General features: G+C 45.5%; 1 protein-coding gene across 5 annotated transcripts in view; it reads right to left on the bottom strand.

Annotated features, from left to right (window-relative positions):
* The window catches only part of RPAP2 (RNA polymerase II associated protein 2), a 419,624-nt gene that overhangs the window by 237,331 nt on the left and 159,563 nt on the right, over positions 1-22,730 (bottom strand). For all 5 annotated transcript variants that reach the window (XM_069232353.1, XM_069232357.1, XM_069232356.1 and 2 more), the window contains one exon: positions 16,280-16,374. In XM_069232353.1, the coding sequence (XP_069088454.1) occupies positions 16,280-16,374 (95 nt within the window). The remainder of the gene's footprint in view (positions 1-16,279; positions 16,375-22,730) is intronic.

Here is a 22,730-nt window from a genome sequence, read left to right as displayed (position 1 = left end):
ACACATGCAAGAGACACTAAAGGATCTTGGGGCAGGGGGAGCCTATTAGTACGGACTAACCCTGCACAAAAAGGCGGTTAGCCTCTGGTCTGGGATCTAACAGTGGGGGGATGCCCCTTATTGTCACACTTTGTGGGGTAGACGAAGACAGGATCCAAACATTTACCATCTAGGGCACCCCTCGTGTGAATGTCTCTGGGAAGACAATAACTAACTCATCGCTGGTGGTAGCCGGAAGCTCCTTCCTTTCCAGTGCTCTATTATACATGTCAGCCAAGTTTGAGGCTAGCGACCCAACAAATGTGGAATAAAATTACACTCCCAGGCCATTTGGTCCCGGTGTCTTCCCCGCACAATTTCCCGAATGGCCTACTTGATTTCTTGAGGTGGAATGGGACCTCCCAGCTACTCTGCGACAATCGGAGTAAGACTCTGTGTTTCTATTTAGTATCATAAATAATCAAAGGGAGGGAGAGAGAATATCAGTTGGGATCCTCGCAGTTCCCTAAAACAACTGTATGTAACTCCAAAAAAGGGTCCCATACAAGCCCAGTCTGTCTGGGGGGTACCAGAACATGAGTGATTTTCCTATAAAACTCTCACCCTTCAAGAAATATTTAAATCATGCTTCATCATAGAGTTTTCATGATTCAGTCTAATACTTCCTATGCAGGCTTCAACCTGATCTCTTTCAGGGGGGCACTTACAGATATTTCAGGGGATCCTAGCAATAAATCATTATAAAGCTGCTTGAGATATACCTGCAACACACTTTATTATCAGAATACTGCCTTGTTGGGGTTAAAAACAAATGCGGACACTGTGTGGGGTCTAACTACCCAAGTATACGTCTTTGTGGTCTGCATGTTTCAGCCCTCATAGAAGATAGTAAGGTGATCGCCAGAACCAGTATTTTAAGGATCCCTATGTATTGCCTAGGGCTCTGTGCAGACCATACTAGGTCAAAAAAGTAGGGCATTACCCCTACTCGAGCATCATACTTTCATTCAGGTTTTAGAGGAAAATCACTTACATACCAGTACCACCCATACAGACTAGACTCATTGGGGACCCCTTGTTTTGATTTATATTCATTTAGCTTCAGTTATGTCTACTGCTGCTCCCAAAGAGCAATGTGTTGAGCACTGCCTTCTTGTAGCCCTGTATTACTTTACAACAATTTGCCTTTTGGGCTAAAGTTAATCAACTCCTACCAGCTTCTGTCAGTTTTTCTGCAGCATCTTTTTTTTTAATAATAATACAATTGTAACAGTGACAGGTGGCACATCATCAACATCACATATTGGGCAATAATGGGCAAGCAAATGGTCAACATTTACCATGGAAACATTAGAACACGAAGAGACTTGAAGAGAAATTACATCCTATGGTTGATTCCCTGTATCTAATTTCTATTAGCCTGCCCAATATCACCAATTCCCTAGCTGCAGCTGTTGCCTTTAATTAAACTTGTTTCTATTTGCATTTTTTCAAATAATATGATAAACTGCATAAAGAAGCACTTATAATATTCATACATTTCCGATGCGGACATGACTTGTCAGGTTACCGAAGGTACAGAGGAAATGAAAGAAGAGACAAAACTGAGATTCATAATAAAGGCAATCACATTTTAGGGGAGCTTGCTTCTAGGGTAGTCTGTTTTAGAAAATGCAGCAAGGTTATTTGACCATGCAACAGTGAGAACAATGAACTAAAAACAACAACTTGTCCTGGATTGGCTCGCACCTACTGACACAAAACAGAGGCAACCAAGTAGCTCCACAGCAATATGATGAAAAACGTATAGAGGGAGGACTGGGTCGGGTGGACTGTGATGTGAAGTGATGCCGGCGCACTGTCAATGATAAATCATGGTGGGCGCCTCAGTTGGAATATCATCAGTTCTGCACAAGTTTGCAAGAAGTTCCATCAGGAGTTCGCCCCAGGCAGGGGTTATAAGTTATTTGCACAACCCCTTGGAGTCCTCCCGGTAGAGTGCCTTACTTGGGCCCAAGCCTTGAAGGAAAGGGCCCAGATGGATGCCATGGGGCGGGACTTCCATCTGTGCATAATTTGCCCAGTAGAAGGGCCAGGCCTATAAAGCTTGTGGATGCTTTAGCCTTCCTAGAGCAACACAGCAAGCCCAATAAGTATACCTCCGAAGTGTGTAGGGTGTCTGTCCCATGCAGTGAGTTAACTGGGTCATGATAACTAGCCAGTAGTGGGCAAGGAAAGGGCAGAGCCAAAACATGTGCAATAGGTAGGCATCAGGTGTGTAACATCGAGGGCAGGTGGCGTCAGTGTGCTGAAAACAGCAATTGATCTTATGAAGAGTAAGGTACGCTCTGTGCAGCACATAATATTCAAGCAGTATAAGCGGGCACTGCAGGATACCTGCACAGGATATTCCACTGTGCACTGTCATTCCTTGTCAGTGAGGGGTCTTCCAGGGTCCACGGCCCAATGTTGCCACAGCTGGGTGAGAGGTGTAGTGGTGTGGGAGCTGGCTATCCACCCAGTCAGCCATCCCCCATGACGTGAATGTATTGCATTGTGTAGTGCAGTTTGGGTTCCTGCTGTATGACGCCCTGGTGCACTCTTAATGAGCGCATGTTGGAGGTATAGTATATTAGGAACAGTTCCGGGGTATACCAGTGTCAGCAATGACCTCTTCCTTTGTACGGAGCACCATGTCTCAGTAGAGATCTACCAGTGTGTGTAACTCTTGTTTATACCCGTGACTCAACAACTGCTTCGAAGTAATCATTGCGCCACATGGCGTACCAAGAAGTGGCATAGTTGGAGCATAGGGTTGGATAGCTCTAGTGAAGAACATTCTCCTTTTAAAGCAGGGATGCACTATGCGTAGCATGAGTGAGTGGGGCACCCTCGACTTTGTGTGGGGGGTGAAACAGGCATAGCAGTCAGGGTAGATACCATGAGGGTTGAGCCAGTAGCCGTGTCCTCCAGTTGACAGCCCGCCAGCCATCTGGCCACCCATTGCAGCTGGGAGGCCAGGAAATAGTGCTCAAAGTTTGGGGTACCTAGGCCTCCCTAATCAGCTGACAAAGTTTAGTAAGGTCAACCCTACACCGTATGGCATGCCACATGAAGTTCCCACTGAGTTGTTCAAGAGACTGGGAAAAGGGTTTAGTGATATCAAGGGGGAGGTGGCAAAATAATATAGGCGGCACAGCAGTAAAACCATGTGGGGGAGTGCTATGCAGCCAGCCCCTGAAAGTGGTAGGGATCGCCAAAACACCATCTGAGCGAGAACATAACTCATGGCACAGGTCCGGTTGCCATCCATTAGGTCAGCCACGGTGTGGTACCTACCTATACCCAAACAGTGGAAAGTGTCAGCTTGCCCCACAGGGCAGCACTGCCAATCCATATGGAAGGATCCAGGGTGGATACCAGAAACAGGAAGAGAAACGATTTGGTCCAATTTACAGTCAGGCCAGAGACTGATGCAAACCTGACAAGAGCATGCGATATAGTAGGTGGGATATTGCTAATGTTGCTGACGTAAAAAAACTAACATGTCATCTGCATCTAATGACACAGTGTGTTGTCCATCGCTTAAGGGAATTCTGCACTGGTGGCCCTGCTCACAAAGCACATGCCCCAATGGCTCCATTGCAGGGAAAACAACAATAGGGACAACAGACAGCCCTGTGAGTGCCTCTGTGTTCAGGGATTGGATCCAATATGAGCCACCTGGTATTGACCTTGGCTGTGGGAGTATCAAAGCTTGACAAGGCGGAGGAAACAAGAGTCCAAGCCACAGCAGGCAAGCACCTTGAATAGGTAAGGCCACTCCAGGGCATCAAAGGCCTTCTGTAAGTCAAACACACGGCAACCTGACCAAGGCCACATTGATGGGGCATATTCAAGATCTCTGAAAAACTGCTATAGGTCTAGGGAGGTGTTTCTGGCAGGCACAAACCCATTTTGGTCAATGTGTACCAGTTGCGGGACTATCAGGGCCAACCTGTCGGCCATTATCTTGGACAGTATTGTACTATTAGTGTTGGGTAAGGTCAGTGGTCTATAAGATGCCAAATCCGCTGAGACCCTACCCAGTTTTGATAACGATAACAGTGGGGCCTCGCACAGAGTGGTGGGAAGATGCACACTGGTCAGTGCGTCATCATATATTGGCTTCTGTTGAGGGGCCAGTTGTGGGGCATAGGTTTTATAAAAATCAGGTAGCAGGCTGCCAGAGCCAGGAGGCTTATGTTAAGCGAGTCCACTGATGGCCTAGTTAATCTTATGTAATGTAATTTGCACAATGAGTTTCTCCTGGTGCTCCAGAGTGGAGCTGGGGAGTGCCACCGGAGCCAAGAAGGAGTCATGGTCTCTCAGTGAGGCATGTGATGCCAACTGGTATTGGATGGTGTGGTAGTGTGTGAATGCCTCGTGACTATCCTTCTGCGTGTGTATAAAGTACTTGTCTGAAGGTGAATGGCAAGTATGGGGTGGCGCGGTCGCTCCATGCAAAATCAGCCAAGCAAACAAGGTACCAGCTTTGTCAGAGTGTTTCCTGGCAATGTATCCAGCACAGTTGAGACAGCGCAGTCACTCTAAGAGGTCTGCAAGTGTAGCAAGAACCCAACAGAGTTGTTCCCTCCCAGATAGGGTCAGATACACCTATTCCTCAAGATGGAGCAGCTTCTGTTTGATTTCCGTGGCTTATTTGTTCAGCTGCTGATGCATGTTAAAGGCATTCCCTAGGCAGAGGCCCCATACTGTTACCTTACAGGCGTCACATTCAGAGTGGCGATAGGAGGGGGTGTCAGCATTGGTGTCAAAATACTCTGAAATACATTTGTGTATTGAGGACTGAAACAGTCGGTCTTAGAGCATAGAGGGTTTGGTCCGCCATGTGGGGGTTTGGGCAGGGGCTTAGTCCCAGCATAAGTTCATGTGTTGTGGGTTATGGCCAGAGTGTGTTCTACCTAAATAGTTATGTGCATAATATGGGGTTGCATGCCCGCTGTAGTGATATGAACATGTAGGTCATGAGCGTGCAAATAGATTGAGTAGATTCTCATGTGGATGTTGTGTTGGAGCCAGCACTGTAGCCATGTGGTTAGTGCCTGCGCATTCATGATAGCAGTGGTGCTTGGGAGTGGAGGGAAGGACCTGTCCAAGTTAACATAGAGGATGCTGTTGAAATCACTACCAAGTACGCAGAGGAGGCCACGCCAGCATGAAAGTACCCCAGATAAGCTGTGCCAAAACACTGCCTGCTCAGAGTTGTGGCGCAGATCCCACTGAGAAGTAACTGACAGCCATCAAGGAGGCCCCTGACAAACACATATCTGCCTTCAGGATCTATCAATATGTCATCTGCTGTAAACAGGACCTCTACTAAGACCCTCACTAGGACCCCATGGGCATAGTTAGAGTTATTGGTGGAGTAGAACTGGCCCTTACACTGATTGTGAGCACATTAGTACCGGTCACCATGGTACACAATTTGTGTGAAACCCCTTCCCACTTCCTGGGGGCAAGGGGTGGCATGGAAAGGTGTAAAGAGCAGGTGCAGGCCAGAACTGTATTCCAAAACAAAACAACCATATGTAAATGGGAATACCAAAGAGGGCAAAGGCTCAACATTGTTTCGCTCAAATCAGAATGTACAACTTGATAGCATGGAATCAATGACGTAGGGGTGGTGAACATGTTGTTCATTACGGGGTGACGGGATCTCAAATGAGTGACAGTCCCAAAGATCCCTGTGGCTCGGTCTGCAGGGAGGAGTGAGGCCAGATACTTCACTGTAGTGGACAAAGGCCTAGGACATGAAAGGAGGTCAAACTATATCATCCAAGGTTTGTGGGGTGATGTCAGAGGTGTACAAGTGGTGAGTAGGAATAGGACTGTTGAGTCGGAGTTGCCCTCGCTGGCGGACTTTGCTTATCTTCCCCATCCACCTCTGATGAGGAAATGGGGGGTCACGGAACATGGCTGTAGCCCACAGGGCCCAGCCTCTCCTGTATCAGCTGTTCTATGTCAGGAGGGTGTGGTTGTCAAGGGTCCCCTCATCCCCTCAGCTTCTTCGTTTTTTGACGGTCTGTGGTGTGGGGGGTGTTGGTTGGTGGGCATTGGCTGGGTCTGAGGGGATTCCAGGTAGTTGCTTTGGTCCATCAAATCCCAAGCCTCTTTAGGATCGGTGAACACGTGTGTTTGTCTGTCAACTTGAATCCGGAGATGGCCAGAAAACACGAGAGAGTATTTGATGTTGGCCTCCCATAGCTTGCATCTAACAGCTAGGGAAGCGTACCGCTGCCACTGGACTGCTAGTGTATAATCAAGGAATACCATTACTTGCATATTTTCAATGCTAAAAGCATCCTGTTTCAGAGCTTTGTACGGGATGAGGTCACATCTCGCCACTAGAAGTCGGGGAGGAGCTTGGGGGTGGGCACGTTTGACCAAGAAAAATAGTGAGAGGGCAGCCACAGAGATGAAGCAGCTAAACCATGCCTCAAAGTAGGCCTCTGTGTCCTGGACCTTGGCTTCTTTGGGGACCCTGACAACATGCACATTGCTACTGCACAAATGGCCCTCAGCATCCTCCGCTTGGTCTGTCAGGATGCACATCTGGTGCTGTAGTTTGAGTATTTCAGTGTGTATCTCTCCTGCTCTGTTGTGGGGAATCCATTGGTCATCTTGTGGTGGTCGTCCTGTAGCAGTGTGAGGTTTGTGGCCACAGTATCTATTTTGCTTTCCAAAGACACACCGATCTCTCTATGGCTGCAGGAACTGTGTCCAGTTTTCATCTGTCATGAGTGGTCCTGCAGCAGGTGTCCCAGGAGCACCTTCCTGCTGAACTGTCTGCCGCGGTCCCTGCTGGCACATTGCAGGGGTCGGCAAGTCAGATCAGAGACAGCCCATCTTCATTGACACGCTGGGAATGCCTCCTGGCAGACAAGAAGCGACCCTTGGACAGGGATTGACAGATATGGTCCGGTCACGGTATTGCGATCCAACAATGCACAAGAGTTGTCAAATGCGGATCCGCAGACGCTGCTCCTCGTGAATTACCTGCTTGCGGGTGGCCAACGGTTCAGCCGCATCCTGCACATCCTGCATCACATATAGCCCAGTAGGTGGATGGAACCTACACAAGAGACACATGGGCTCCATGGCAGTGGTCAGATCAACTGCCAGCAGGAGAGTCACAACTACAGGGCCAGAGCTGTCATCCAGTGGCCCCAACAGATCTCAGCCCACCGTGGCACACCCTCCAGCAGCGCAACATTTGGTACTGTCCAGGGTCACTCACCTAAGGACCCAGGCTATGTGAGTAGTCCCCCTCATGTGTCCCAGGCTCATAGCCAGTGGAAGGATGCAGAGTTAAGGTCTTCCATTGTGTCCCAGGGCCACCACCTCAAAAGGCCCTCCAGGAGAAGGTCCAGAAGCTGCCCTCAGGGATTGCAAAGTCCAAGGTGTCGCCGGCTTGAGTCAAGGTGCAGTCCAGAGGCCAGGATGCAGTGTTTCACGAGGCTCAGTGCCTCAGTGCCCGGTGAGGCCCCCAAGGTAGGGCTGGGTTTCTTTGGCCCCGAAAGCCACAGCAGGACCTGCAGGCAGATCGCCCCCGCGGGCGCAGTCGATACAGCACAGGCCCAGTAACAAGGCCGCAGTGTACGTCGTTCTGCAGGACATAGGCATCTAAGACAGATGTTGAAGAATGGGAACCGGGGCTCTGACAGCAGGTCCCACTGGTGCCTCCACAACTTTGATGCACTTCCGTGAGATCACAGCAGGCGATGGTGACAGGCCTGGGAGGATAAAGGCCACAACAAGGTGAATAAGAGGCGGAGTTCTACCAGTAAGTATCTGCTATCTTTGTCATGCCCCTTCCTGCCGTTGCTGCCTTCACCATCTAGTGGGGCCAAATCTGATTCCCAAACCAACTGTGCCTCAGCAATTCTGTCTTCGATGTCATTTAACAAGGTTAGATAAATCTGACGTTTTCTCCCTTCGCAGTGGGCACATTGACAGTTTGGCCTTCAGTAGGCTCAATTCTAAGAGCTCAGTGAGTTCATATTTGGGTCGGTCTAATGCTTGTCTCAGTTGCGGATACCTACAAAATTGTGACTTTTGCATTGTAAACTTCCTGGTGAGTTGTGAAAAATGGTTTCATGTGGGTGTGTTGCCACACATATCCTATCATAGATATTCTGATAGCACCCCACTGGGAAAAGTCCCTCAATTTTTCCACCTGAGTTAGCCAGGCTCCTCGCCACTGGAGAGTCTCATCTGCATTTTGTTTATCCAAACCCACTCAATGCAATGCCTGGTGCAGACAGGCCTTCACAACCCTAGTGACCTGTGGAAAGGTCAAGGGCATCGGGGTTTCATAGAGGATAGCGAGTAAACCTACTTTTGTTAGGTCTGTTAACTCTACTCTAGTAGCCAGGTCCTCTCTCCTCCCAGATAGCCAGCCATTAACCTGGAAGAACAACTGTGGTTATAAAGTGGATAATTTGAAAGAGCATATATTCATCTTGGAAGAGTGTCCATGTTGAATAAAGGAAACCTACCTATAACTGAAATGGGGAGGATGTTTCAGTGTGCAAGACGCTTTCTGGTGGACACTAAGATAGGTGGCAAGTTAAATTCTAATGCCTGCTTCTAGTCTTTCGTGAAATGCATTTTAACACATTTAAAGTGGTCTCCACAATCTTCATTTGAGTCTGCACTGCTGATTCTCTCCCTTGAAGGGAGTAGATAGTGGATGTATCACTGCTGACTGCCAGGCACAAAGCCTCCTCAAACGCATGTAGAACCTCATCAACCTTTGTCCTATCCACGTGGGGATATTTAACCTATAGGAACAGACTGTTTGCGTACAGAAAAATGGTAACCTTTCATGTCATTTCCACAGTCTACTCCCTGAACCAAGCCATCTGTTGTAATCCAGGTTGCCAGCTGTTTGAAGGCCAGTGCAAAAACAGTGTGAAATAAGGAACCACTCTCTCATATCTCTCTGTTTGGCGAATGAGGGAGAGCTCACTGTTAACATGCACATGTGCCACTGGGTTAATGTATATAGGAGGTTAACATCTGATCTGTATCTTGGTACCGGTTCACCCACCAGATTTCAGAACTGACAGGTCCAGCCCAGGGAGTCAAATGTCTTTTCAGTATCTGCTAGCATAAATGCAGAAGGTCCAGGGAAATAGAAAGCATATACTATTGCCAAGTTAATTTGTTGTAGATAGTGCCTGGCTCCTTTCAAAGGCAAGAAACTATTATGATGGGATGCAACTTGCTGTGATATTATGAAAATGCCAATAAAAGAAACATCATGCTGATGATTATGTTCTCTCTCTGAAGTCCCAGGGCAGCTTAGCCACTTGTTCAGCATATTCTTCCACAGAGGCCAGCCAGTACAATAGTTTTCATGCCTTGTCCTCAAATTTATAGGTGAGATGTTACAAAGTGATCCAGGCCTCTATTGCCACTTAAAGGGATAAATGTCTCAGGGACTCACAAGTCTCCACCACGTGGTGGACTAGAGAGCCTTCTCTCCTGGATCTGTATTTCTTTTCAAGATGTAAAAATTCAGCCTCCAGGTTCACAATCAACTCTCTCCTACATTTCATCTATATGTCACTACTACTAATATGTCAGCGCTCTTTCCCTTATAAAGGGCTTGAAGGCATCCCAGAGTGTACCAGCCACTGAAACGGTGTTAACATTTAGATGAAAGTAGGATTCAGACTCCTCTGTGAGGTGCCATGAGATATAACCATTTACAAGCCACTATACATTCAGTTTCCAAATACCACGGGATGTTGTCTCATTGTGCTTCAGGTGGGGATCTATTGGAGCATCATCTCCTAGTCAGAATATGTGCTGCTGACACCCATTTCATGTTCATGGTCACCAAAATGAAGTTGAATTTATGACAATAACTTGTCAATCATAAAAAAAATCAGTATGTTGCATGGCAAATCAGGTGCAGGTCTATTATGCATCCTTCAAACCTTTCTGCGATGAATTGATCAGTAATATTTAATTCCTGATAGGTAAAGAAACATAAATAAATATTTTGTTGTCATTGGGGATGGTGTGGAATACTTCCACTTCACCGCTGGACAGATTATAAAATTAGTTAAAGCTAAGAGATTCAGACTTTTAAAAAAAGGGCCATACAACCTATTTGGTACACTGCCTATCAGGCGTTGGTGAACAAGCAAGAACCTAAGGAGTTGAGAAAAGATTAAAACAAAATAAAAACAACTTTTCATAAAGAGACATACAGTACAAAAAGACTAAGGAAGAAGCAGAAGCTTTCTATTTGGTAAAAATGAGTTCTTTGGCTCACGTTCATGTTTAGAGGAATGAAAAAAATCCTCTGGTGGTCTATGAGTTACGACAATGAATGAGGAAATATTCTCTGCAAGAACTCCACCAAGTGAGTTCAACCTCCAATCAGAAAGATGCCTGAGTCGCACTGAACGATGTCTGAGCTCTAGTACTGTTTTGATTAAAACTGTTTCAAGAAAAATATCATCAGGGTCTCTTATCCGGAGCATTCCCCTCTGCCATTTCTGAGACGCTTCAAATTAAGTTTTACACAATACTTTGTTGGGCACCATGGAAGTATTTTGAGGAGAAAGATGTATACATTATTAAACCCTTTTCAGATGGGTGATTTTTACTGTTTTTGCCACAACTCTTTGTAGGATGTATACTGACTCTGAGAAGACTTTAAAGGTAGCACTGAAGGTTTTTATTTTTGATCTTTCTAAAAATATATGCTCACTTTCTGGTTGGCTTACGTTTTAGGAGCCAGTTTAGGAAGAACAAAGTGTTTCAGGTTTTACAGACTTGGAAAACCACTATTGTTCACCTTCAAATCTTCTATGACAGCAGAAAAGGCGCGTCACGTAGCTCCGTGAATCATGTAATTCCAGGGTTTTATTTCCATCTTCACAACAGCTTTAGGCTACTACATTTTTCACGGGTACCTCGTTCAAGGCCAGCACCATACAATGGATTTATTTTTATTACTTTTTGTAATCCGTATTTCTAGAGCAGGCATGGTGCCTCAAAGGAGTAATTAATCAATATAAAATAATGGGAAAGTAAGAAAAAGCAGGAGATGTATAGAAAGATATTTCAAAGGCTTCTGAATTCTGTATTAAAGCAAACTTAAGGTCGCCAAAAGTCCAGAGATCCACCGGTGAGGGTTCATACGCACCAGGCTCCATTTCTCCTGTATTTTTCGCTTTACCTTCTCTGAGCATTCAGAATCTTGTGTAGTGCCTTTCGGTGCACCATGTAAATGCTGAGCAATCTGGCACCTTCTGCACCCACTGTCCCTACTCGCCAGCGTGTTGAATGACTCAACATGATCAGAGGACTCTTTGCATTCCTCATCTTAGTATTTAGACCGCTGCACAGATCAACTCCCCTGTATGTTTCGTATCTCTCTGTATTCTCGTCAATCTCTGTTCTGGAGCTACCTAAGGATAAGGCTAGATTTTGCTCCTTCTTTATACTTTCCACCCTATAATGGAAGACTAGACGCCAAGGTATGCCGTTGCCCTCACTTTCATACAAACCCAGTAATGTCACATTCTCGGGAAGAAAGGAACTAAGGCCAAACATCCTTCAGCATAGCTTGCATAAATTACCCGAAGTTGTCAACAAATTGGATTTATTGACAACATTTTCCATCAATAATTTTGTTCACACCTCTCCATATTTTGTTATCGTGTGCACTTTTCTGTAAACCAGTAGTTCTTGTAGTTGAGCCTACTAAATACAAGATAAAATGTTTCTCCTCAAATTTTAATGTGAGGTTTTATTTCTAAGTGTTCTTGTTGTATGAAAAAAGGCTGCTATCTGCCATCCTCGCCCTCTTTTCAGAACTCTCTGGTGTCATATTAGAAGTAAAAATGTTGCATTATTTTTGGTTTGATGCTGCTGAAGAATTTAATTTCTGTTAGCCACTGTCACACTTTCCAGTACGGAGTGTATATTCTGCATAAAACGACTTGCACTTCTACATGGTATCCTGTAGCATTATGTACAACATTCAAGGCGGCAGGGATGGAATTCCAAAAGGCATGCGCAAAGTGCCAAAAATGAGAATGAGACTTTGAAAGTAGACTGTAATTGGAGAATAGAAATATCCTTGCAGCACTGCCCCTTCTAAAGAGTTGGACGTTTAAAACTGAACATTTCAAAGCTGAAGTTAGCGATGGCATATCATACTTATTCCATCTAAACACAAACATGACTTGGGCACAGGAAGTGAGGTAACAGTTGCAGCTTGATGAAACATCCACAGGCAGACTCTGAGGGAAGGAGGCAACTGTCTTCATCTGAACTGCAGCAGGGCTCAAGCACAGTCCAGAGAGGATTCCTCAGCGGAAAAACTTTGGTTCACAATTGGAATCCTGGCTTCAGAAGCATATCACTCCCCAGAGATAAAAGTGTTAGGTGTTTTGTGTAACACCCCAACCAAACAGCAAAATGCTTGGAGGAACACAGGACTGAAAGGTTAAAACCATGCTTAAGTAAAAGGATAACAATAGATATACCTACATCTGTTAATTAAGGTTGCTCAAAGAAGTGGAAGAAAATATAGGTACAATGGAGGAATCCTTGACTGATGGACTGTGGAGTGACTGGTTTATGAGTGATTGGTGCTGTATAGAGGTTGTGATCTATTTATAGTGGGCATGATCAATCTCTCATTCGTGACATTATTATTGTGCTCACAACCACACTCACATATACTGACTATGTTTTTTGTACTATTACATTTCTAGGTCTCTTTCTCCTGCAGAGATTCCTGTGCTGAATCTTTATGTAAGTGAAGAAACTGTAAAATACATCTGAATAAAATGTAATAAGGAATATAAAACAGAGGAAAATCAGAGTAGGCATTCAAAAGCTAATTTAAAAAGAAAAAAACGTCCAGTTGAAAACAAAAAGGAAGCACATCTGTATTGAAAGGTAATGTAAAATGAAAAATAATTAAAAAATGCTCTTGTGCACTTTGCCAATCTTACTGAGATGTACGTATATCAAGTGGGTGCAAGATGGGATTGAAGTTGGTAGCAGGACACACAGAAATGTTTGTAAAGTAAGACAAAGGTCCATGAAACAAACCTAAAGGCTGTATGCCCGCCGGCATAAGCCCAGTGGGATATGCTAATTGGAAGCCCTTGATAAATATTCGTTTTTGAGTAGATTTGCTCAGAGCAAGACCATGCAAAAAGTGCAACCTGCAAGAGTCTCAGCCAGACTTGATGTACCAGTTCAGTGAAAGTGAAGATTTCCACTTTCAAACTTAGTTTGTCCAAAGAGACAAAGTCAAGTACTTTAGCTGATGACAGGCCGCAGTGGCCAGAATTTACTGGAAAAGAAAAGGTGCAAGCAGGGAAAAACAATGCAGTTAGTGGATAAGCTCATACCCTGGCCAGACAGATTCTCATGCTACTCCCCTTTTCTTCTGGCACTGCAATATCTTGTACAACAAAGGTTTTAAGGAGGACTATAGTCCTTAAGGGTTTTTTTCGAGACTGGATTCGGGTGTCCCATCCATCAGCACACAAGTTAACATACCATGGGAATAAGTAAATAGCTTCCCCTGTCCAGGACCTTCTCCACTCCACTTCAACCTCCTGGACTTCAAACTATCCGTAGGCTGCATTATCGTAGGCTGTAACCATGAACACCATCAGAATCAGAAATAAAAACCAGAAAAATGTCTCTCCTGGGTCTGTAATCAGGGCTTGGAGGTCAAAGATTCAGGCAGATGTAGGAAAAGCTATCGCTCTGCCCCCCAACCGCCAACTCATCCACATGGAAGTCAGAGATTTAGTCCTGCCACAGTGGGCAGGGAAGTCTTCTTCCTTATTCAAGTTTGATCTGGAGGTTCAGTAACCCAAGCATGAGCTTCCAAAAGGAGATCTAATAAGCCCTTGGCAGGGCAATCTAATCCAGTCCCCTAAAAGGTTGTTACGCTCTACATCACACTTTTACTACAGTGCGGTGTAGTTCAGTTTTGGAAGCCGTTTAGTGGCACAAAAATCCTCCCAGCATTCTTTCATATAAAACTGCAACATGACTTAGAACAGTTTTATGTGTAAGGAGATCTAGCTTCCACTCCAGCTCCACCATAACCAGTCACGTGGAGATTTTCAGACCTCCTTTTGGCACTATCCCAAAATGCCACACAGAATGGCAGAGAAAGAGTCTGAAGTGGACACCTATTCACAAAAATCTCCTGCTTCTGTTTGTGTACCTTCAATATAAGTAATCTAACAAACAAAACATTTTTTCTAAAGCATTCAAACTTAAGACGTAAAACCTATATTTGTCAATACAATTTCCAAATATGTATTAGAATACAACATACCCAATAGGTTTTACATCATTCATTTCAGGTTTTTATAAAGGGTGGGGGGAAGAAAGTAATTCATTCCATGTGCATGTGGAATCTAGTGAATAATTGGCATTAGTTGGTGCAAGCAGACGAGGCCCATATGAAGAGAGGGGCTTTCAGTCTGTGTCAGAATAACAAAGTTTCCTGAGATGGAGATCTGCTCAAAATGACAAACAACTTAACCAAAATGGAGAACAATGAGGAGAGAAGAGGTTTTTCCCTCATACAACTCAACATGCTATCTACTAATGAGAACCAGACAAAAAAAATAAAAAATAAGAACCTATACAACATTTGGCTGTGCAGAGACGGACTGAATACACGCCACACATGCTGTTTCCTTACCAGAAGTGAAACCATCAAAGGCAAGATTCTGGTAGGACTATGTACTTCCACGCAAGGTTCAACAATGCTCAACCCACTGACTGCTGAAGTTTGCGCTCACATGTACCTGTGCATGGTGGATGTCTCCCTGGTGGAGGTTCTGGCCTTGCTGGCAGACGGCTGCTGACAAAATGATCTAGGTCAGAGGAGGCTGCCATGAACAGCAAGACTAGGTGACCCCTCTCCCTCAGCAACCGTATCACTGTTAACAAGCAACTAGCAAAGAACTGCATGACCTCTCCTAGACCCACCCATAGTTCGGAAAATACTTTTCCTATACATCTACAGGCCCTATTGATTCTTAGCACCCCTATAAAGTTCTGATGTGCAGACTTATTATTGCCTTAGCAATTTCCTTTATGTGTGGACGAGTTGTACATACAGTCCTTGTATCTAAAATCTTTCTGCTTCCTGAGCTGTTAGTCTTTTAGGGCTTCTTTTTCCCTCCTGTATTATTTCTGCTCTGATTCTGCTTATTGGGAGACTGTCATCCTTGTTATCGGCACTATGTCCAAGTTCACCTAATGCTCAAGAATTAGGCCTTCTGATCGCCTGGGTTCCTTCCATTGCAAATCTACCCAACACCTGTATCTATAACGATGTTCACAGGGGAAGCTGCTTAAAGGTAATATCAGATTATCAACTGCTGTAGTCATTCGGTCAGGTACACATCAGAACTTTATTGCGGGGAGGGGATGTTCATAGGTAATGTTCTATGCAGAGTAACCATATGAAAAACTTTTTTTCTTCTCCCAGTCCACTTGTGTTGCACCTGTCTGTTTCCCTACCACTAGAATGGTCAAATCTTCTGACAACTACTCTTGATTGGTGCATGGTTCCCTCCCAAAGGACCAGAGGGCCTGTACTGCACCTCTAATCCTTGCAGGCTAGACAGACTCTTAAGTAGAACCCTAAAGATGGTAAAGAACGTAAAGCCTCATTGAATTTGTTCTACTGTCAAAGAGTCAAACGTAGTGGCCATCATCTTTGAGAAGTGAATGAACCTATGGAAAAAGTAGGAAAACAGAACACTAAATAGACACTGGCAGGTTCTGTACAACTTTAAATTGGCCAAGAAGCAGGGCCTCGATTAATGAAATAGGACAAAGCAAACACAATCAGGCTTCTGTTGGACCCATGTGAGCCATAACTATGACCCTACACGAGTAAAGAAAGTTGAAAGCCTGCTTTTTTCCTTTATTCCCCGATCTTCTTTTTTATTTTGCGTCATTACAAAAGCGTTCCCATTTTGTATTTTATTTTCTATTTTTGGGTATGTACAAGCCAGGCGGTTGAATACAAATAAAACCCCTAAACCCCATTACAAAGCAAAAGGTTACATACCTCCCAAAATTATGTAGCAAGTGCTTTAATTATTTGTACATACATGTTAAGCTTTATTAGAGTTGAGAGACATTTTAACAATGACAATAAGGTTGAGTAAATGAAACTGAACGTACTTACACTTTTTTAAGTTTTTCAAGAACAATTCGCTTTCTTATATCGTGCTGGGACAAAGAATCGACAAGCGGAAGATACGGGTCACCCTCTCTGACAGCCTATAGTAGATACACAGAAGGGATATTATATTCATAACTGCAGCTAATTCGGTGTACAAATGTTTTCAGCAGCAAATTAGGCAATTTTAATAACCACAAATGAAAAGTAGAAGGCAATTACCAGTAATGTTAACCTATCCTGATAGCTGTCTTATAGCACTGTAATAACAGTTACACGTCCATCAAACCGATCACGGGATTTACTAGTATGTTTATAAGGGAGATCAGTTCTTCCTCAGATTGGAATAAGAACACTTGCTTCATCATCGTTTTAATATGCAACAAAAAAGGCACCATTAGAAAATGCATTCTGCACGTTCTATGTTCTGGTGTGAGAATAATTGCTAAAAACGAGTAAGTTGTAACTACCTAGTAAAACTCTACAAGAGGTACGCGCTTACAAGCCTTTCCACATACAAGGAACGAGAATATTTAACATTACCTGTAACAATGAGATGCAAGACACACCTCAAGAAAAAACAAAAAGAAAGGAAAGGAGACAAAAAGCACACGGGTACTATCTGCCGCCAAGGGGATGGGATTGTGTGAAAAGGTATTAAATAAAATAGATTGCTACATAGTTATGCATGGTATGTAAAATGCCCTGAAAGTCACTCGTCATCTTGCACATCTACAAAGGTAAAAAATACAGTGTGTGACCGCGTGCAAAGTCACAGATTTAGTCCTTTGATAATTTACTGAAAACAGAATGACTAGTATGTGTAAGTGGGATCAGACAATCTCTACTTATTTGGTTAAGCCTAAATGTTCCAGGTGGAGGGCAGGGCAGGGCATGGCCGGTGGGGACTCGAGACAGCTGCACTGGTCTATCCTTGACCTCAAGTAATTCCTCAACTAAGTCGTCAAATTACGATTCACAGGGCTGGGGACAAAGGCAATGCAATTTGGATTGCCTACTCATCAAAGGGGGTAAGTGGGAACGGAAATCTAGTGTGTATACAGTAACGGTCTTTAATTTAGAGGTAGAGGTTACAGAAATATAGTGCATATAAGAAGTGTCACACACACACACACACAGATTGACAGGAAATTACAATAGTAGGGATGAGGAGGGGCAAGATCGAACTGGCCGTGCCAGGCATCAGGCATTTCCCCAGGAGGTTGGATGAGTTTGGGGGTATTTTGATTGCCAGGAGCCGGTTTTGCAGCAGTCTCCTACATCATCTCCTATGCAACTGACACCCAACTCATCCTATCCGTCTCCGATGACATGCTCCACACCCAGACCACCCTCATCACCTGCATGTCTAAAGTCTCTAACTGGATGTAAGTAAACTGTTTTAAGCTCAACTCTAACAAAACAGAAGTGGTACTTTTTTTTTTTTTAAAGGACACCACTCTCTGGACTCCAGCTTGGTGGCCAGGTAAACATGGCCAAGCACCCAACCCAGTCATTCAAACCAGGAACCTCAGCACAGTGTTGGACAAAAAAAAAGATCAACCAAGTCAACTCTATGGCATCCTCCTGCTTACTCGCCCTCAAACCCTTCGAGAAGATCTTCAAGTGTCACTCTCGCGACACCTGGAGAACAGTTACCCGATAAACAGCAAACTACTACGGCAATGCTCTCTCTGTGGGCATCTCCCCTCACCTCCACTCAACGTCTCCAGGTCATTCAAATCCCAGCAGCCAGCCTCATAATCTAACTCCCATCCCGCACTCACATCATTAACCATCTCAAAAAGCTTCACTGACTCCCTATACACATTCTCACTCACACTTACAAGGCGCTTCATACCCTTGACCCCACCTACCTGAACTACAGCCTCAGCTTCCACACTCTGTTAAACCAGCCTCCTGTTTGCCCACGCACCCATATCTGCAGACCCAAAACAGACAGTCACACTTTCTCGCACCTTGCTCCTGAAGCCTGTACAGTCTAACCCTAAACATCACAGCTGCTAGGTCTGTTTCGGAGTTCCATAAGGCCCCAGCCAGCAACTGGCACATCTACAGGCACTAGGATACCGCCCAGGTGACATGCATGGTCTACAAATACTTTTAACATAACATAATCAAATCTGTAATTGGCCACAATGTGGCTTTTCCAGGTACAGGTAGGATTAGAGGCAATAGTGAAAACAAATACAGAAAGCGGAGATCACACCTTTGGTGGAACACATTACCTACAGACACTTGACATGAAAACTCTAGAGAACAAGATGTGAAACACTTAAGAGTTTTCTGAGGCGGTGAAAAGATCCACTCAGGTTATATATCATTGAGTGAAGATTTCATGAATCACCTTTTGGGGTAGATCCCGGTCGTAGTTGGCAAAATGAGGCCTGCTGAGCTAATCTGCCCTGATGCTGAGTGATCTTGCTAGGTCATCACAGTCAGCAAAATCCCATTCAACCTTAGACAGTGCCACAACCTCAACGCCTCTGGACACAGTGTGTGACGCAAAGCTGCCCTGTTTGTTGCAATATCACAGGGTGGAGCTATTATCTGTGAATACCTGGACTGACTTGCCTCTGATTGGTGGCAGAAACACCCTAAGGGACAGTCAAATGGCACGTAGACCGAGGACATTTATGCAATAGCATTGCTGAAACCTGGGATGAGTAGATTACTCCACAGCAGTGAATATTTTAAAGTGTGTCGCACAAAGGGATCAGGCCACTTGGAGTTCAAATCTTTAGAGGCCCGACAAACGACAATGATGATCTGCAAAGCATAGGCAACATTGCCCTGACAGTGGGTGTAACTGTCTGGTCCAAAAAAGCAAAGGCATTCAGCGTTGCTCTTCTGACAGCTATTGCAACACATTATAGTGTACTCGCTCCCCTAGTTACAAGCAACATAGTGTATTTTATCACACCTTCTGATTGCCATTATGATGTGTTTAGCACAGGTTTGGAAAGAACAAATAACTCATACCATGAGGTATGCAAAAAAGTGATGGATGGAATGCTTGAATTAATCCCAGCCATTTGTAATCACCTGGGGCCACATCCCAGAAATTTTATTTTTTTGCAAACCATGCCACCAGTTTGGACCCAACCATATGCAAATCAGGCTCAACCTTGTTCCAACCAGAACGGTCCAGCGCAAACTCCCTGGCCTGGCCATCCCTCAGCCAGAACACAAGCATTCCAATAATGGTTTCGCTCTTAATAGGGCTCATCAGTTGAGTATAGCTTGGTTCCAGTGGCACAGTGTGCATGGAACCCACATCTGGGCAAAATAATCCCACTTTGGTCATAACACTGAAGTATACAAAAATTGATGGATGGAATGCCTAAATTAATCTTAGCCTCTGCTAATTACTTGTGGTTACATCCCAGTCCATTGTCATTTTGTACACCATGCTACCACACTTTGGACTCAGCAATAGGCAAATCAGTCTTGACCCTGCTCCGATAGGTCAATAGCCCCAACTGCCAAACTAGGTCCTTGTGAGAAGGTAGCCTCTTTCTAGCCTTGTTACCCCCACTTTTGGCCTGTTTGTGAGTGTATGTCAGGGTGTTTGTCACTGTTTTCACTGTCTCACTGGGATCCTGATGGCCAGGCCTCAGTGCTCATAGTGAAAACACCATGTTTTCAGTATGGTTGTTATGTGTCACTGGGATCCTGCTAGTCAGGACCCCAGTGCTCATAGGTTTGTGGCCTATATGTATGTGTCACTGGGACCCTGTCACACAGGGCCCCAGTGCTCATAGGTGTGCATGTATATGTTCCCTGTGTGGTGCCTAACTGTCTCACTGAGGCTCTGCTAACCAGAACCTCAGTGGTTATGCTCTCTCATTACTTTTAAATTGTCACTAACAGGCTAGTGACCATTTTTACCAATTTACATTGGCTTACTGGAACACCCTTATAATTCCCTAGTATATGGTACTGAGGTACCCAGGGTATTGGGGTTCCAGGAGATCCCTATGGGCTACAGCATTTCTTTTGCCACCCATAGGGAGCTCTGACAATTCTTACACAGGCCTGCCACTGCAGCCTGAGTGAAATAACGTCCACGTTATTTCACAGCCATTTTACACTGCACTTAAGTAACTTATAAGTCACCTATATGTCTAACCTTTACCTGGTAAAGGTTAGGTGCAAAGTTACTTAGTGTGAGGGCACCCTGGCACTAGCCAAGGTGCCCCCACATTGTTCAGAGCCAATTCACTGAACTTTGTGAGTGCGGGGACACCATTACACGCGTGCACTACATATAGGTCACTACCTATATGTAGCTTCACCATGGTAACTCCGAATATGGCCATGTAACATGTCTATGATCATGGAATTGCCCCCTCTATGCCATCCTAGCATAGTTGGCACAATCCCATGATCCCAGTGGTCTGTAGCACAGACCCTGGTACTGCCAAACTGCCCTTCCTGGGGTTTCACTGCAGCTGCTGCTGCTGCCAACCCCTCAGACAGGCATCTGCCCTCCTGGGGTCCAGCCAGGCCTGGCCCAGGATGGCAGAACAAAGAACTTCCTCTGAGAGAGGGTGTGACACCCTCTCCCTTTGGAAAATGGTGTGAAGGCAGGGGAGGAGTAGCCTCCCCCAGCCTCTGGAAATGCTTTGTTGGGCACAGATGTGCCCAATTCTGCATAAGCCAGTCTACACCGGTTCAGGGACCCCTTAGCCCCTGCTCTGGCGCGAAACTGGACAAAGGAAAGGGGAGTGACCACTCCCCTGACCTGCACCTCCCCTGGGAGGTGTCCAGAGCTCCTCCAGTGTGCTCCAGACCTCTGCCATCTTGGAAACAGAGGTGCTGCTGGCACACTGGACTGCTCTGAGTGGCCAGTGCCACCAGGTGACGTCAGAGACTCCTTGTGATAGGCTCCTTCAGGTGTTAGTAGCCTTTCCTCTCTCCTAGGTAGCCAAACCCTCTTTTCTGGCTATTTAGGGTCTCTGTCTCTGGGGAAACCGTAGATAACGAATGCATGAGCTCAGCCGAGTTCCTCTGCATCTCCCTCTTCACCTTCTGATAAGGAATCGACCGCTGACCGCGCTGGAAGCCTGCAAACCTGCAACATAGTAGCAAAGACGACTACTGCAACTCTGTAACGCTGATCCTGCCGCCTTCTCGACTGTTTTCCTGCTTGTGCATGCTGTGGGGGTAGTCTGCCTCCTCTCTGCACCAGAAGCTCCGAAGAAATCTCCCGTGGGTCGACGGAATCTTCCCCCTGCAACCGCAGGCACCAAAAAGCTGCATTTCCGGTCCCTTGGGTCTCCTCTCAGCACGACGAGCGAGGTCCCTCGAATCCAGCGACACCGTCCAAGTGACCCCCACAGTCCAGTGACTCTTCAGCCCAAGTTTGGTGGAGGTAAGTCCTTGCCTCACCTCGCTGGGCTGCATTGCTGGGAACCGCGACTTTGCAAGCTTCTCCGGCCCCTGTGCACTTCCGGCGGAAATCCTTCGTGCACAGCCAAGCCTGGGTCCACGGCACTCTAACCTGCATTGCACGACTTTCTAAGTTGGTCTCCGGCGACGTGGGACTCCTTTGTGCAACTTCGGCGAGCACCGTTTCACGCATCCTCGTAGTGCCTGTTTCTGGCACTTCTCCGGGTGCTACCTGCTTCAGTCAGGGCTCCTTGTCTTGCTCGACGTCCCCTCTCTCTGCAGGTCCAATTTGCGACCTCCTGGTCCCTCCTGGGCCCCAGCAGCGTCCAAAAACGCCAAACGCACGATTTGCGTGTAGCAAGGCTTGTTGGCGTCCATCCGGCGGGAAAACACTTCTGCACGACTCTCCAAGGCGTGGGGGATCCATCCTCCAAAGGGGAAGTCTCTAGCCCTTGTCGTTCCTGCAGTATTCACAGTTCTTCAGCCTAGTAAGAGCTTCTTTGCACCAACCGCTGGCATTTCTTGGGCATCTGCCCATCTCCGAGCTGCTTGTGACTTTTGGACTTGGTCCCCTTGTTCCACAGGTACCCTCAGACAGGAATCCATCGTTGTTGCATTGCTGATTTGTGTTTTCCTTGCATTCTCCCTCTAACACGACTATTTTGTCCTTAGGGGAACTTTAGTGCACTTTGCACTCACTTTTCAGGGTCTTGGGGAGGGTTATTTTTCTAACTCTCACTATTTTCTAATAGTCCCAGCGACCCTCTACAAGGTCACATAGGTTTGGGGTCCATTCGTGGTTCGCATTCCACTTCTGGAGTATATGGTTTGTGTTGCCCCTATCCCTATGTTTCCCCATTGCATCCTATTGTAACTATACATTGTTTGCACTGTTTTCTAAGACTATACTGCATATTTTTGCTATTGTGTATATATATCTTGTGTATATTTCCTATCCTCTCACTGAGGGTACACTCTAAGATACTTTGGCATATTGTCATAAAAATAAAGTACCTTTATTTTTAGTATAACTGTGTATTGT

The sequence above is a fragment of the Pleurodeles waltl genome, chromosome 4_2 (genome assembly GCF_031143425.1).
Source record: "Pleurodeles waltl isolate 20211129_DDA chromosome 4_2, aPleWal1.hap1.20221129, whole genome shotgun sequence".
NCBI lineage: Eukaryota > Metazoa > Chordata > Amphibia > Caudata > Salamandridae > Pleurodeles > Pleurodeles waltl.
The sequence above is the reverse complement of the archived record's forward strand: the minus strand, read 5'-3'. Positions and strand labels throughout refer to the sequence as shown.